We start from the raw sequence: 16153 nt of genomic DNA, 5'->3' as shown, positions 1-16153 counted from the left end.
GGGGCGAGTGTTTTGGAAATCTTTTGGAAATTAGTTGCATCCAAATTCACAAATTATCAGAGTATGTATTGCATATGATGAAGAACGTACTTCTCGGCCATTAAATAGATTTCATATGGGAATGAGGGAATTGTCGAATGTACTGTACTGCATGATGCATTAATAACAACCGTGAAAATTGTTTTACTCTAGTTTTGTTAAACAAGTACAATTTAACCACAAGGAATATGTTTATTGGTATATATAGCACATACACTAGAAAAGAGCTGCCTGATTTGCGGTTCTCCATAATTTTTTATAATTCATCATTTTGAATATAGTCATTTCAGTTACCATGGGATTATAAGATAGTAAAGTGTCCAGTGGATGTGCACTTAAGACTCTTGCGGATGTAGTTGGTCATCCTGTTATTTCTCGCCTACTGTTTTATGAATACTGAGAATTTGGATGTACTACTCAATTGGCAAGTCTATGTGGTGATGCTAGTTGTGCAGAAATTACACACTTCACATTTAAATGTAAACTGATTTTGCACAATATTTACTCAAATTTGAGTAACGTTTGTCATCTAATGAGGTAGGCTGGTGGTATATTAGAACTAACAAATATCAGCCAACCAGGAAGGGTTATCATTTTTTCAGGTAAATGGACAAATAGCGCCCGATTAGTCAGCCTTGCCTGGATTACTTAATATTTAAGTCTGTAATGAATGTGCACTGGCAATTGTAGTCAGTCCAATAACATATTAATCAAGTAAATTATAGTCAAATAGCATATGCATCAAATAGAAATAAATCTAAAAGTGCTATATGCATACATTTTGTGAAACTTATTCACATTAAAATTGAATTTAAAAGGTCCACAAAACTTTAAATTTTTTGTTTCACTCTTTTTTTTTTTTTTGTCTGTTTCTCCATCTCCACACATCACACCAACACCTCCTCAGGCAGATGGGAGACCAGCCTGTCCGCCTGCACCTCCCCCACGCTCAAGGACTGCATCTTCCACAGTGTCAATTCTATTGTCATTAAGAGTGCTCCACTGCTCCTCATTGTCCAAGACAATTTAGACTCATCATTGGTCATTCAAACAACTGGATATTTGATCACTCCTCCCCCCTTCACTCTGTCTTTCCTCACTCCTTATCCTCACATCTTCTCTCCATGTCTGCATCTTTTTGTCCCTGTGTTTTATCCCTCATGTTCTGCTTGGAGTCTTGAAGTATCAGACTGAAGTATCAGGCATTTACAGTGAAAGGTAACTGAGGTCATCTAACATCCCCTTTTGTATTCCATGATGGAGAAAGTCATATGATTTTGGAACAGAATTTTCATGTTTAGGTAATCTACCCCTAAGGGAACAGACAACATGCAATGCAAAGGGACCATCCATAACTGCTTCTCCTTTGTCATAAATATCTAAAATCCCAGGATATATTCAGACAGAGACACAAACATACACAACTCACAGTCTAATATGGATGATGACAAGGGTGTGAAGCAGTAAGCTCAATGTCCTGCAGAGGTTGTTATATAGACCAGAGGACTGACCCACAGCTGGGTCAAACCTTTGTCATGCAACAAACAGGGACTGAGGCAAGATATTTTTGGCTCTTAAAGCCAAAACCCTCCTTGCCTGAATCCACTGCCCCATCAACCAAGCATGACATGGTTATTGAGGTCCTAAGCCCTGCGCCCATAAGCTCTCGCCTACTTGGTGCCTGATCGAATGATGTAGATTCGAATGGATGACAGACAGGGAATTCCACTCAGACCTACAGGAATGCTGGATTAGAGACTCTCAGATCTACAAAAAGCTTTAATGTTGGGGAATATTCTCATAACTGGCTGCATTTGTGGGTGCTGACAATGAGAATGAGAACTATTAAAAAAAATCCAAACATTTTACATGATGAGTAATGTCTGTTACAACAATTGTATTGTTGCTATTGTGTGCTAAATACTGGCTCTAGATACTCAGGATCACACGAAATGTGTGCCTGCAGAACTTTTACAAATTTACATTTATTCATTTAGCAGCCACTTTGATCCAAATGTGCACAGTAGTAAGCATCATGTCATTCTTTCAATTTAGGCATCTCATCCAATCATAATCCAGCCTATGCTTTATAAACTCTGTATAGCTGTCCTTCATTGTTTCTTTATGCTTCCATTATTTTCACCCTCCACCACCCCATCACCACAGGTTCAGGTACTGTCCTACTGTAAGGGTTAAGCTCTTCTCCCCGTCGTCATCATCTTCCGGCAGAGTCTGATGGTATGAGCGAGAATCTGAGCGTTGAACCGTAGAACAGGTCTTGTGCCAAAGGAAACTATTCTCTAACTTTATTCACATTCTCTGAGTCTTTCTGAAAGAATATATTTTACAGGGCACTCTTATGAATTGGAATCCAATTCATAACCTTGGCTTTGCAAGCACCAGTTGAGCTACTAGAACAGAACTCCATAGAAATTCCTTCAGAACAATATTTGAGCTAAACTGATTATGTGCTCAGCTACAAACAAAAGTGTAGTAATCTCAGATTCGTTGAACACATTTTCTGATGTTTAAATTCATTGAATCTGCAAATGTTCCCTCAAAATGAGCACAGAAAATGTGAATGGGTCTGCAGATAAGCCTCTTTGTCTCTAAATCAGGTAAGCGAATAAAAGAAAATCTCACGTTTTAATGTTCTGTTACTAAGAACACCTGCCGATTCTATTGAATCAAGCTGTAAATGATCAAAATGCCTTGGTCGGTGGACTTCCTGGGGTGAAGGAAAATAGCTTTTCAAATTGGTAGGGAAGACACAGGAGGTGGAAGCATCCAGTGGCTATTTCTGTCTTTCTTTTTCATTCTTGCTCTGTATGTTTTTATGGTTCATTTTGTCTCATTTCAAGGAGCCGTTTCTCTTGACAGATCAATAATGTTTATACTAAAGCCACAAAGAGATGATGGTCGGGCAAGCGAGGAAGGGAGATGCAGAGGACAAGGCACCACTCCCATGATGCAAAATTGATCCCTAGAATACATTTGCAGTGTTCTATTTATGGGAAGTCCCACTAAGGCTTTTTACTATATCTGACGGAAAAGCCACACATTTCGGCAGCGAAAGGAAGAAAGAAATTATGAACTAAAGATTTTTTGATGATAACTGGAAAGGTTTTGTCACACTTCTCATTCTTCTCTAAGTGGGCAACATGCTAATTATATCATGAATGTACTCTGATGTACTAGCATCTTCATAATTTTCAAGATCACTGTCTGCACCATCACTTCCATCCTCCCCCTCACTTAGTGATCCTCTCTATATTCATCTATCTATGATGAGGCTAGGGTCAAACCCACTCTGGAAAGCAAAGCTCTATTGTATGAAATAGTCTGACAGTGAGTCTAAGGCACAGGCTGACACTGCGGGCTAGCAGCCACAGAGAATGACGTCACATGCCTGAAAAAGTTAACAAAGCCATGGGGATTAAGGGTACATCATCTCTCCTCTGGCGACCTCATCACCAGCCACTTATCCACAGCCCAGATGCTGAATGCATCTGTATGCATCTGTATGCATGTCCAGTATGTTGTTCTCTGGCAACGGAGCTTCTACATGCTAGTGCAGTTAGCATGTAGGCTAGGCACAGCATTATATGAATATGTTTATTAAGAGTTCACAGACAACCTAAAGAACAAGAACTAAATTATGTCAGACATCATTAATTAGAATGCACAAGGTGGACCTTGAGGACATTTTGGCATTTTAGCATTTTCCCTGATGAATTCTGTTATCATTGCCACTAAAATGCAAAAACCATAGCGAACAATCTTCACCTTTTTAGCAAAACTCTTTAAGTGTGGAACTTTTTAAGGTTTCTTCACACATTCTCACAAGTCGAACCCACTGTAAGTCACAGACAAAGGTCACATGATTATTTGTTTAAACTGATTTTCAAATATAATAATATATGGTGAATCTAATGTTAAAAAGGTTTTATCACCATGAAGTGCTCACTTTTTAAAGTTGAAATTTATATTAAAATATAAATGTAACTGTATACCTTAGGTCCTGTGACTCTTTTAGAATGTTTGAGCTTTTGCCTTCACTAGTTCATCTCAATGGTCTTGCAGGTGTGACAAATTATTTTTACAAGTACAAATAGCCGCTCAATTAATATGAGGTAATAGAATGTGCATGCATGATGATCATTTTTAGTGTAGCATTTCATGTAAACCAATACACTGTGGTACTGAATACTTAACATTTTAACATACCATATTTACATGGTTCTTTTAGGTAGTTCAAAGAATTTCATGGAATGGCATGTCAAAACAAAAGTACACAAACTACTGAAACAGCATGAAAAAGAATAACATCAAACTGAATGAGAAAAGGAGTAAGAGAGAAAAATAATAAAATAAACACACAGGAAACTAATTTCAACCCCTCAGTTAGATATGTAATATTGCAGCTTTTCATCTTTGGGCCAGAAAGCTTAGGCCTTAAGCAGATTACACAGCAGAGAAATCAGTAATGTTTATAATGCGTTGGGGGAGAGGGGGTGAGGGGGGTATTAAACATTGAAAACTGCAATCATGGTGCAGGATTAAAAGAAAGCTTTAATATTGTGCTACAATCTGCTCAAAGGGACAGGGAGGTTGGATGAGGATCAGTGACTTGGACAGGGAAAAGTCAGAATCTACACATGCAGGAAACCTGAGAGGGAGAGTACTGGTTGATTCTAAAGAAGAAATGGTGATGCAATTTTCTGGACTCTTATGTGAAAATATTGTGAGAAAAGCAAGCCAGCTTCACGCATATAAATAATTACTTTTGGTGCTATTGCATTTTGCAAATGACTGTGTGGAACATAAGTGTAAAATGAAAGGGATTTTTTTAGTAATTAAGGAGTGGGCACTCAACCATAACAGTTGTTTTTCAACATCCACATGCTGTTTTGCATTTGCATGAATTTGCAAGCTAGTTAATAAAAATGGCAACGCAAGCTGAACTGAGTAATTTCTGTACCACTTGCATCAATAAATGGAATCGTAAAAATCAGGATTGATTTCAAAATTCACTACCCTGTCTGTGATCTCCCAAACTCACACCACCAGTCGAGCCAATGTCGCTGTCTGATTGGTTTGGATGCTCAAACAGAGCAATGTTTTTTATAATCCCCTTTTCTCACAATTTGGAATGCCCAATTCCCACTACTCAGTAGGTCCTCGTGGTGGTGCGGTTACTCACCTCAATCCAGGTGGCGGAGGAAAAGTCTCAGTTGCCTCCACTTCTGAGACAGTCAATCCACGCATCTTATCACATGGCCCATTGTGCATGACACTGAGGAGACCCTGCATGTGGAGGCTCGTGCTACACTCTGCAATCCACACACAACTTACCACGCGCCCCATTGAGAGCGAGAAGCACTAATCGCAACCCCGAGGAGGTTACCCCATGTGACTCTACCCTCCCCAGCATCTGGGCCAATGTGGTTGCTAATGAGATCTGGCTGGAGTCACTCAGCAAACCCACGATTCAAACTCACGACTCCAGGGGTGGTTGTCAGCGTCAATACTCGCTGAGCTACCCAGGTCCCAACAGAGCAATGTTTTGGTAGTGCTACAGAGCCACAAATGGCTTCCTTACAGACATCTCTGCATATTAAGCTGGGATAGAAGAAATAATTTTAACATAAAAACAAAAACCACACTTTAAATAAATTTGAAAATTCAGTGCAATGGAGGAAAATGTTTTCCCTTAACAGCCCATGCACTTAACAGGCTTTGAAAATAATTGCGATGCTTTGTGGTGTCTGTAAGATGAAGAAGTGCACTTCAGAGATGCCACAGAAGGTCGTTGTAAAATATTGCTGTTTTCCAATAAATGCTGCAGGAGCTATATTTGGAGCGAAGGCAACTAATAAATCTTTTCTGCTGAAATAACGGATGCTGGCCTGTCTCGGCCAGTAGTGCTTTGTCAAGAATTAAATGCCAGTGTGGCTTTTATCTCAGATGAAGTAAGGACAGTGTCTTTAGAGACGTGATATGGACCTTTAAACGTTTAAAGGGATAGTTCAGTCCAAAATTAAAATTCTGTCATCATTTACTCACCCTCATGTTGTTTCAAACCAAAATAACTTTCTTAGTTCCATTGAATGCAAAAGGAGATGTTAGGCAGTATATTAGTCTCAGGCATCATTCATTTTCATTACATCTTTTTTCTAGGTTTAGGGTAAATGAGCCTGTCATTCTGCCTAAAATCTCCTTTTTAGTTCCATGGTTGAAGGAAAGGCATGCAATATGTTGTTTTGAACAACATGAGGGAGAGTAAATGATGACAGAATTGTCATTCTTGGTTAAACTATCCCTGTAAGAGATTTCGATATACCGGATACTTCACCCAAGATAAAGAGTTCCCTCCTTCCCCACTGTGAGAGCAGCACAGCAGATGGATCTTTTGACTTGCACCCAAGGAAAAGCTCAATCTAATTTCCATACAGATGCCCCCTTCACTGGAGAGGAAGAACCCCCCGTTAAACACCCAAACAACCAAACGCACCACCGGCAATCACTACCTTCCCAAAATCCTCCTCTGTGTTTCTCTCTCCACTAATGTTCCTCTCTCTTAACTCTGTATGCATCTTAACCCCCCAGCTCTAGACATTGGAGCACACAAGGTTGCCAAATCCAATGAAAGGGGGTGGGTAGGAGGTGTCTTGCATTTGGCATCTGCCATGGCAGGCCATTGCTCCAAGGGGAAAAGGGACAGAGGTGCCCTGTTGGAAGTGCCAACCATGGGAGGATGAGCAAATCACACAAAGCCCTTTTAAGTAACAGCCCAGAAGCCCCCACCACTTCTCGTTTCCTCTCTTTTACCCCATCGCTAAAACAATTTGAAAGAATTCCAAAACATACACAGAGACACAAAAAGTAGAGTCTACTTCTGTCTAAAGGGCCATTCACATTTTTGCATCTATCTGCACTCTTTTTCAATTGTTCTTTAATGTAATCATGTACATGTAAAGATCTTTCTGGGGGTTTTTCAGCACAGCAGTTTTTAGGCAAATTTCAACTTTTCAAAATGCAACTCGACATTTCAGCATTCTGCCCCATTCGTTGTGCTGCGTTTAATGTAGCTATTTTTAGCTGTCTAAACAGCCTGTAACAAAGGCCCTAGATGGATATTAGAGCTACACATTTATTTAAATAAATAATTGAGATTACAATCGCAGCTGCCACAATAAAATAATTAAGAAATATTTTAATTCCATTGTAACAAATTACAGACATGCCATGTTGTTGGCTTTCTTTGTAAAATTAATTCAAAATTTTAATAAGTGTTTTGTTTTTCATGCTTCTAAGAGGGTCAATGCGAAGTTCACCATTTAAGCTCTGTTGTGATTTACTGATGTGTGTAACAGCAATAAATTAATTCAGGATGTTTAGCTTACATAAAAAAGGTATGCAGATGCCCCAAACAAAACAAGTATTTCAATGTAAATGCTATCGATCAAAATTAATCATAATTACAATATCAAGAGAAATAATCAACGATAATTGTGCAGCCCTACTCAAAAAGGTACCATAAAACATTGTATGAGCATCCATACGAGATACATGAAAATCTTCTTCAGAGCTCTGAACTCCATTTTTTCTCCTTTGCAAGTCTCTTAACTCGCTTGTCCACGCTCTATCTGCTACGCTGCACAATCTGAGCTCTGATAAAGGCCATATGGTGTGGCTGCAAGCCCAAAGGTGACAGCTCCCCATATGATTCACATTAGGAACAAGTCGCAATGACTTTGGGAAAGAGGTACTCTTGATAATGCATTAACATGGACCAAATAATGAATTAATTATTCTATAAAGTAAGCCAGGTGCTTTTAATTTTGTGCTGTTTAATTGTGATCTGAATGACTGTAGACTGAATAGAAAAGGTTGATGAGAGATTCATTTTAAGGTTTTCTGGAAGCTGGAGACTTACCTGGGTAGAAGTCTTTGGATTTGGACAGTTTTATGGTGGCCCCTGTCTCTTTCTGTAGCTGGACAATGGTCTGACCACCCTTGCCAATGATGGAGCCTGCAGCGTAGCTCGGAATCAGCACCTTTAAGAAATATTCGCCTTCCTCTGGATAGTACAAAAGAGGAAAAATGATTCAAACAAAAGCATCAATTAATTAAACAGCATTCACAGAATCAGAAGGTGATTAATGTACAGTAAATTAGTCAGTCACCCATCATATCTAACTTAGGATGTGTATTAAAAATAACTGCATTTAAAAATAATAAAATTGATTAATACATTTTTCTACATTCCTAGATTTTAAAGATTATCTACACCATACATAATATCATAAACACTTCTTACAGAGTTTTTCCATGTCATTTTTGCCTTCAGTTTGCCTAATTGGGGGTTTGGAAGCCACTATTATTCTTTGTATAGGTTCTTTGGAAGAATATGTTTTGTGATAAGCACTATGCAAATAACTTGAATCGAGGTTGAATAATACATACAGTCTATTCTATACACATGTCATTTGTATTTTTTTGATAGCTTCATTTGTATCTAACTTCATCTAGCTTTTAGAGAGCCATTCGCCCTACATATAAGTATATATACTGGCATTAAATCAGAAAAGGAACATTGTCATTTGGAAAAAGAAAGCAGCGCTACTTCACAACCTGATCAAAAATCTCCTACAGTCACCAGCTAGGAGGTCTTAAGGACACATGTTCACCAGCTAGGAGGTCTTAAGGACACATGTTCTAACTCAAGTCAAGATCTCATCAAGGTAAAAATAATGGCTACATAGACCATAAATTTACATTAACATTTGTGGTAGAAGCTTTTGTTTAAGTGGCAATCAGAGAAGGTATCTATAAATACAACTTGTAATGCTACCGCAAGTGGTCTTAAGAACACCAGCACTGAACTAAAGGAACACTATAATAAGATCAGTTGTATTAACGGGTCATAATTAACACTGAACCACAAGTATTAATGTTGCAGCTGATAACCGTCAAGGGCAGTACTCTAGCATAGGTTAGTGGCAGAAGAAAATTTGAGTTATGCAAGTAGGAAAGGTCAAGCATGAGGGTACATTTTGTTAAACCTGTCAATCAAACCAAGTACAAGCATTAAGGTGAATTCTGAAACTATTTTGTCAGTAACATTTTAGGTAGTAAACCTAAAAATAAAAATATTGTTTTGGGTAAATTATCCCTTCAACAGATAAATAGTTAATGTTTATTAAAATAGCTAGAAATGTCATGAAAATGTAAGAAGTTTTTGTTTTATAAATCTTTTTCTCAGACCCCTGATTGAAAACTCTTAGCTACACTGTGCATAATTTTGGTCCATATAATAATAGAACGAGTCATCCTGGTTTCACTTTCCTCCTGAAAAGTTCCGCAAAGTTTTTTTGAAAGTTGAGTAGCAACAGGGCAGTAAACTGTTGCATCTATTGTTGGGTTCTACCTGGTTGCTGCATATCCAGGTCAGAAGAATCACAGTACTCATGGCCCCTGCACAGTGACTTTAACATGACATTGTATCCGTCTGCTTGGGCCTATTGGGTACATGCTTAATATTCCACCACAATTAATCTGTGTCGGCTCCCAGAAGACGGCTGCATTAGATTAGATTGTTATTGTGGAGAAGCAGTTTATCTTGTCAAGCTAGGGCTGATGGCTAAACTAAGCTACACACACTTGCAACGTAGTACTGATGATACGGTACAAAGAATGTGAGGCTGCGTGGAGTATAAATTATAGAGCGCAGCTGAAAAAATAACACCATGCCAATGACGGCAATGACAGCAAGGATGTATGGCATGTTTTGATTGAAGACCCAGCTTAACTAGACAAAGTAATGACACATGTCTATCGTTACATATGAGCCAAATTAAGAGAAATGTTAGCGTTCTGCTAACAAGATGGCAGATTGCTTTAAACAGGAAAGGATTGTGGGGGTTAGTATTCCCTGTTGTAAAGACCGGCATTAATTTCCATGCTCGTTCATGCTGGTGTATGTTGGTTTGGTGTTTGTCTAGATGGTGGACTAGAATAGCCATTCTACTATTAACTAGCCATTCTGTTCAAAAGCAAAACATGCTGGTCAACCAGAATTGTCTTTCTGTTGAAGCTGGTTGCTCAATGAACTTTTACTAAGCTAGCCTAGTGGGGACTCACTTTTAGAATACAATTATTTTTAACTACTATTTTAACTTGTGAGCAAAAAAAAGTTACTTTAAAAGTTAAGTAAAAAAAAAAAAAAAAAGAATATTTTGTTTTCCTGAAAAACTTTACATAAGGTTCTATTTGTTAACACAAGTAATTGCATTAGGCATCATGAATTTACAATGAGTGAACAATATTTTTTATACATCCATTTATTAAACTTGGTAAATGTGAATTTATGACAATAAAATAGTTAATTGTTGGTTAAAGTTCATTCATAGTGCATTAACTTATGTTAAACCATACAACATTTAATTTAAATAAAATATTAGTTTACGCTGAAAATAACATGTGAAAAAGTGTTTTATATTGTTTGTTCATGTTAACTAATGTAGTTAACTAAAGTAAACAAACTTATTGTAAAGTGTTGCTGAATGTTCTTATCTTTTTTCTTAAACTGTAACGTTTATAACAAGAACTTAATCCAAATGACTTTCCAGCCCAGCAAACCAGTATGCCATGCTTGGGGCCAGCATCTAAAATACTAGGGGTGGGTAAAAGTATTGATTTTCCAATCTCGATATTGCTTCTTAAATGTCAACATGGATCTTTTACTTCAATGAGAGGAAATCAATTGCATTTGCAACCAAATTTTGCGTTATGCAACAAAATGTATATATTTGGCAGCTGGCTGGTATATGTTCATATTTCACTCACCAGTAATTGTGTAGTATAGTGGTGAAGTATTCAGCAGCGAGCCTTTCACTGCATGTTGAGAGTAAAAATTATTCCATGTAATGCGTGTCCAAAGACAAGATCCACGCAACCCATTTGTCACTGAGTAATGTCTCGTTTAATAACCTTTCTGTTCTCTATAGTCAATTGCTGATCAAAAACAAAACAAAAATAAACATTTAATATTAATCGTGCATAGCACAGACGAAGTAACGCTTTTTGAGTCTCTCTCATTAAAATGCTCTCAACAACAGACATTCTTTACAGAAATGACGGTTTTACTACAGTAATGAGACGGTTTTAGCACGTATTCAACAAATCAATGTAACTACATGTAAATAGTAAAAATTATGCAATTAAACAACAAACATGTAACAAAAATAATATATGAAATGTAATATCTTATTTATTGATTGAATACATAGATTTTTTCATTAGTAAAATGCCAAAATGTGACTAGAATGATGAAAAACTAAAAAAACCTCTTTAGAAAATGTTATATTTCCATATTGTAGCTAGTTAAAATGTCCCCTGAATAATTAATTAACAGCATTAGCTGGGAGCGAATGTCTTTCATATGTAAGCAAATTTAATTGATATTGAATTGAATCGAGAGCTTGTGATTTGTAATCGAATCGGGAAATCTGTATCAATACCCAGCCCTTTAAAACACAGCACACAGTATGCTGGTTAGCAGCGATGCTGATCTTTTCCACAGGGTTAATAAAGCAGATTAGTTTTGAAGTTAACAGTAGGCATTGGGATGATTTTAACAGTGTTTAAACCAGACAATCTTCTTGAGGTAATCTCATTAGAATCAGAGCGTGACTGATCTGGATGTATTATAAAGCAGATCTCTGACAAAAGTACAATCTCATTGTCTAATTGCTCTAGTTTGACTGAACGCCACCAGGTTGAAGACCTCATGAAATTGTTGACGAGTAAAGTTTTCTTTCCTGTGTTGACATATTTCCTTTTTGAAGTATTTTGGGTGAGACATTTTAAGGGTTTGTCCCTTTTTTAAACTGACAATAGGCTTTAGTTACGTCACAGCCATGAACCATGATTTGCTACTTCATAGTTGCAGGTAGGTTGCATTAGGTGGACATTCCCATTCTAGAGAGCATATGATTGGGCAAAAACCTGTTTAGTGCAGGATGAGTCACCCAAATATTTGGTCCTCTTTCCCAGAAGAGAAAGCTTGTAAGATTTAAATGTGTACATCTGCTAAAGGTGAACTTAGTAAAATTTTAGAAGTACATTAGCAGATGGCTTTAAAGCTAATAGACATGGAGTAAAAGCCAAAAAACTCCACTTTTGATTTCATGAGGTCTTTAAGCATTGCATAATCAAGGGAGTAATTAGGTTATTGTCACACATACAAACTCAAAATTCGGATTCACGAACACCTCTAAATGACAAGTCCTGATTATCACTAGCAAGCCAAAGAAATGCTGTTGTTTTCACACATTATAAACAGGCAGCTCAAACGGAGTCTGCACTATGGATACATGCTTTTCTGCAATGACCCAGATTTCTCAGCTAAGACTGTCCTCCTTTTGATTTGGATTATTCTAATTTTATCCTTGATTAATATGGCAGAGGTTCATAAATAATGTGCATCATGCATACATAAGTATTCTCTCTTCAAAAGCATCTAACAAAAGTCTGTCATAAATTGGATCAAGAGGCTGGGTCCAGACCTGCCATAATTGGCATTATCTACTCCAATTTGTGTAACTCATTTAACACATGATATTTCATCAAACATCAAATTTTCATAATAATATTAGGCAATTTTAACGATTACACATTTTTGTATTTTTACAGAGCATAGTGTGTTCTGCAGTATGACTCAAAACAACTTCCAAAAAAAAAGGAAATGAAAAGAAAGAAATATTAGAATTAAAGGTAGACTCTGGTTCGCAGATAACAAGATCTGTGTGTGATTTGGCAGAGAATTAAACAATTTACCGTGAAATCCGACAAAATCTGATGAAAATGGTGGATCATGGATGGCATCTTGGTTGCAGCTCTCTAAAAGAATGTGAATGAGAAAATTAATCTTGGTGGAAAAGTCAGGTACAAAAACAAAACAAACTGAAGCACAGCTCAGGCCTGTTAAAGGACAATTACAGAGTCTACCTTTAAAGCTCCTGCTCTAATCAAGAACATATTTGTAAATGTTGACCAGCTCGCTTTGACGTCATGGATATGGGTACAGGAGAAACAAAAGTAGTATAAATGCATGTTGTAATGAAGTAATGAACTTTTAATAATGGCCTCTTTATTTCCTGTTTCTTTTCACTATTATTTTCAATCCAAAAGGGCCTGATGACAATATTTTACATTCAGAGGCATACTGAATAGGCGTACTGGGAACATAAACTAGAGTCAATCCTGGTTTAGTTTCAAGAGAGATTATCTGTTTCTTCCATCCCTAAAACATGGAAAAATGCCATCTAAAGTCCAAGTTTGAGTTGAATCAAGCATATTTCCTGTCACTTGTCAACACAAAGCCGTGGCTGAGAAAAATCAGAGGATAACACTACATGTATATCCGTAGTGCCTTTGAGGGAAATGGGCCCAACCCAACATTGTGCTATGTAGGGAACAAAACAAGAACAATTTGTACGTTCTTAAACTTATTATATTTTCCCATCCAGCACATTAAATATCTTAATAAGCAGTGCCTTGCATATATTTATATATGTATTTATGTGTACTCTGTGCCAGAATAATTAATAATAATAAAAAACTATTGGGTATTACTATAATAAACCAGTAGTTTTAAACACAATCATTGGTTGCTAGAGGCTCACAAGAGAACAGTGGTCAAAAATAAGCAACATCAGCCTGAGGATTGAAGGATCAAATACTGAGAGCTTGTGGGGGCATTATGGGCCAACAAACCAGGCTATAGGCACAGAGTAATAAAGGCAAATACAGCCCTCTTAAGCTTTGGCACGTTTCTTTGTTGTCGTATTGGTCTACTTGCTCATAACAACTCTGCAATGCAGATTCAATGGAATAATTCACCCAAAAATGAAAATGATGTCATCCCTTACTTACCGTTATGTTGTTCCAAACCCATATTACATTCTTTCTCACATAGAACATAGAAAAAAAGAGATGTTAGGTGCAATGGTAGCCTCAGTCACCATTCACTTTCACTGTTAAAATGATGCTATGAAATTGAATGTTGACTGAGGCTGCCATTCTGCCAAACATATGTTGACATCAGGGTGAGTGCATAAATAATGACGAAATGTTGTTTGGAGTAAACTTTACCATAACACTGCATTAGATTTGCGGCTCAACACTGGTTTAGCGAGCATTTGTGCTTAAGCATAACAAACAAACATCTAATAATAGTGGTGTGATGAAAGAACACTCTCTCTGTACGGCTGTCTATGCAAATGCCTGATCAAAATGGCTTCCGATATAAACATTGGACTTCAAACGTTTTTCTCTGACTCTGAATTGCTGATGCGCAAGCTTGGTTTTAATAAGCGCAAAGGCTCGAAGAGGAGGCTAGATCTTCCCCTTTCGCATTGCTTCTTTCATCCGTCTCATACGTATTCATCAAAGGTCCCGTCCTCCATTCCATGGCAGACATGCCGAGAGAGGCAAGCAAATCATCCAATGTGGGGCCACCTTTCACTAAACCCTCCCAAATCCTCACCACCCAGCACAAGTTTTTTTTTCTTTGACGCAGTGCTTTAAAAGAAAAAAAAACGAAGCAGCGCCGCCTCCGTTTTGAACCCATCGTACACAGATCAATATGCACACATTGCTTGTGATCAATGACTTGCTTTTATTGATGGAAAATTGAAGAGATGGACCCGATGGTGGTGGAACAAACGATCGCCCAACCCCGAACAGTGATTAGAGGCAAAAAGAACAAATGATGGGGGGGAGAATAGGTACGACATGCACCCTAAATACGTTTCCATAAAGCAGCCATACTAAAATCTGGGTGCTTAATCTGAAAGCTGGTATATGTGAGTGAACGATGTGGGGAGTGGAGACAAATCAGTTATTTGTCCCCCATATAAATGTCTAAGGAGATGGAGGTCCATCTTCAAACAAAGCTGGCAAATCATGTTTATGTAACATCTCCTTTTAAGACAGATTCTCTGTCTGTTTTCTCATCATAGCGAAAGAGCTAAGGCAGTTAATCTAAAAAAAAAGAGACTAGTCGCTAATTCAGTCATGAGCAGCATCCCAAAAAAGGCTTTCTATTGTAAAAGCAACACAGGATTCTACACAAATGGCCTTTGGAGGGTCACAGTGCCCTCACGCCTAGCGTTAGGACATCTGTATGCCCTTAAACAGCCTTAGAAAGTCTTTTGTAAATGGAATCACTGTCCTGTGCCAGTGCATCCATTTACAAAATTAAAACCTTACATCTTATGGGACAGCTCTGGAAAGTTGAGAGAGGCTCTTTGGTGAAGTTTAAACTGAAACAGAGTGCAGATTAATGATCAATTGGCTTGGATTTTTTTTTTTTTTTTCTTGTTTTTGAGCCAAATGACTCTCATGATAATGTTTGAAATACAATATTTGTCAATAAAAGGAGACATGTGGTATTAAATTAATCAAATAAAATGATTTAAAACAAAACGCAAGTCATTTGAAATTAGACACTAAACTTAGAAATATGTAAACAACAAATCAAAGAGGGTAAATATAATAATCAAACAAATTAGACATTTTCTCTTTTTAATCAAAGACAGATATTTGTCCTTGATTATGTTTCCTGTGTTCAGTGCATCATACTGGGCCTTTTTAGAGAAAAGCAGTCAAGAAAACTATACATGGTTGAGTTTCTCACAAACCAATGCATTTCCTGTCCAGCTGCTGGTGTCTAAACATAACGATTTCTTTTCTTAAATCTGTCATCTTCACTTACTTAAACCAACATCATGTGATAAACCTACATCTGACTGATAGAGCCAAACATTTTGGGAAACATATTACCCCTAAACTAAAATAAAGCTATTGTACAACATTTTCAATTTCTATTAATAAATGCATAAATTCTAGAAAATGCAATTCCACATATTTGGAAATAGAGATAAGAGATACCAAACACTCAATTAAAGATAAAAAAATATTTAAAAATATGTCATGATTTATGTTTTAACACACAGTTGTGTTTACATTTACCATGGCCTTTCCAAAGACACGCACTTTATGCATTTCCAAAAATTCTGTTGGAATATCGCAGTACACAAATAGC

At 37.3% G+C, this 16153-nt stretch overlaps 1 protein-coding gene across 3 annotated transcripts in view; it reads right to left on the bottom strand.

Moving 5' to 3' along the window:
• Positions 1-16153, bottom strand: part of LOC127631573 (RNA-binding protein Nova-1-like) — a 67994-nt gene that overhangs the window by 49808 nt on the left and 2033 nt on the right. For 2 of the 3 annotated variants that reach the window (XM_052109753.1, XM_052109754.1), the window contains exons 2-3: positions 12883-12945; positions 7979-8122 (exon numbers count right to left, since the gene is read on the bottom strand). In XM_052109753.1, coding sequence (XP_051965713.1) covers positions 7979-8122; positions 12883-12945 — 207 coding nt within the window. The remainder of the gene's footprint in view (positions 1-7978; positions 8123-12882; positions 12946-16153) is intronic. The other variant, XM_052109755.1, reaches the window with a different exon arrangement.

This window comes from Xyrauchen texanus, chromosome 38, assembly GCF_025860055.1.
Source record: "Xyrauchen texanus isolate HMW12.3.18 chromosome 38, RBS_HiC_50CHRs, whole genome shotgun sequence".
NCBI lineage: Eukaryota > Metazoa > Chordata > Actinopteri > Cypriniformes > Catostomidae > Xyrauchen > Xyrauchen texanus.
Note: the sequence above shows the minus strand (reverse complement) of the source record. Positions and strands in the feature narration are given on the sequence as shown.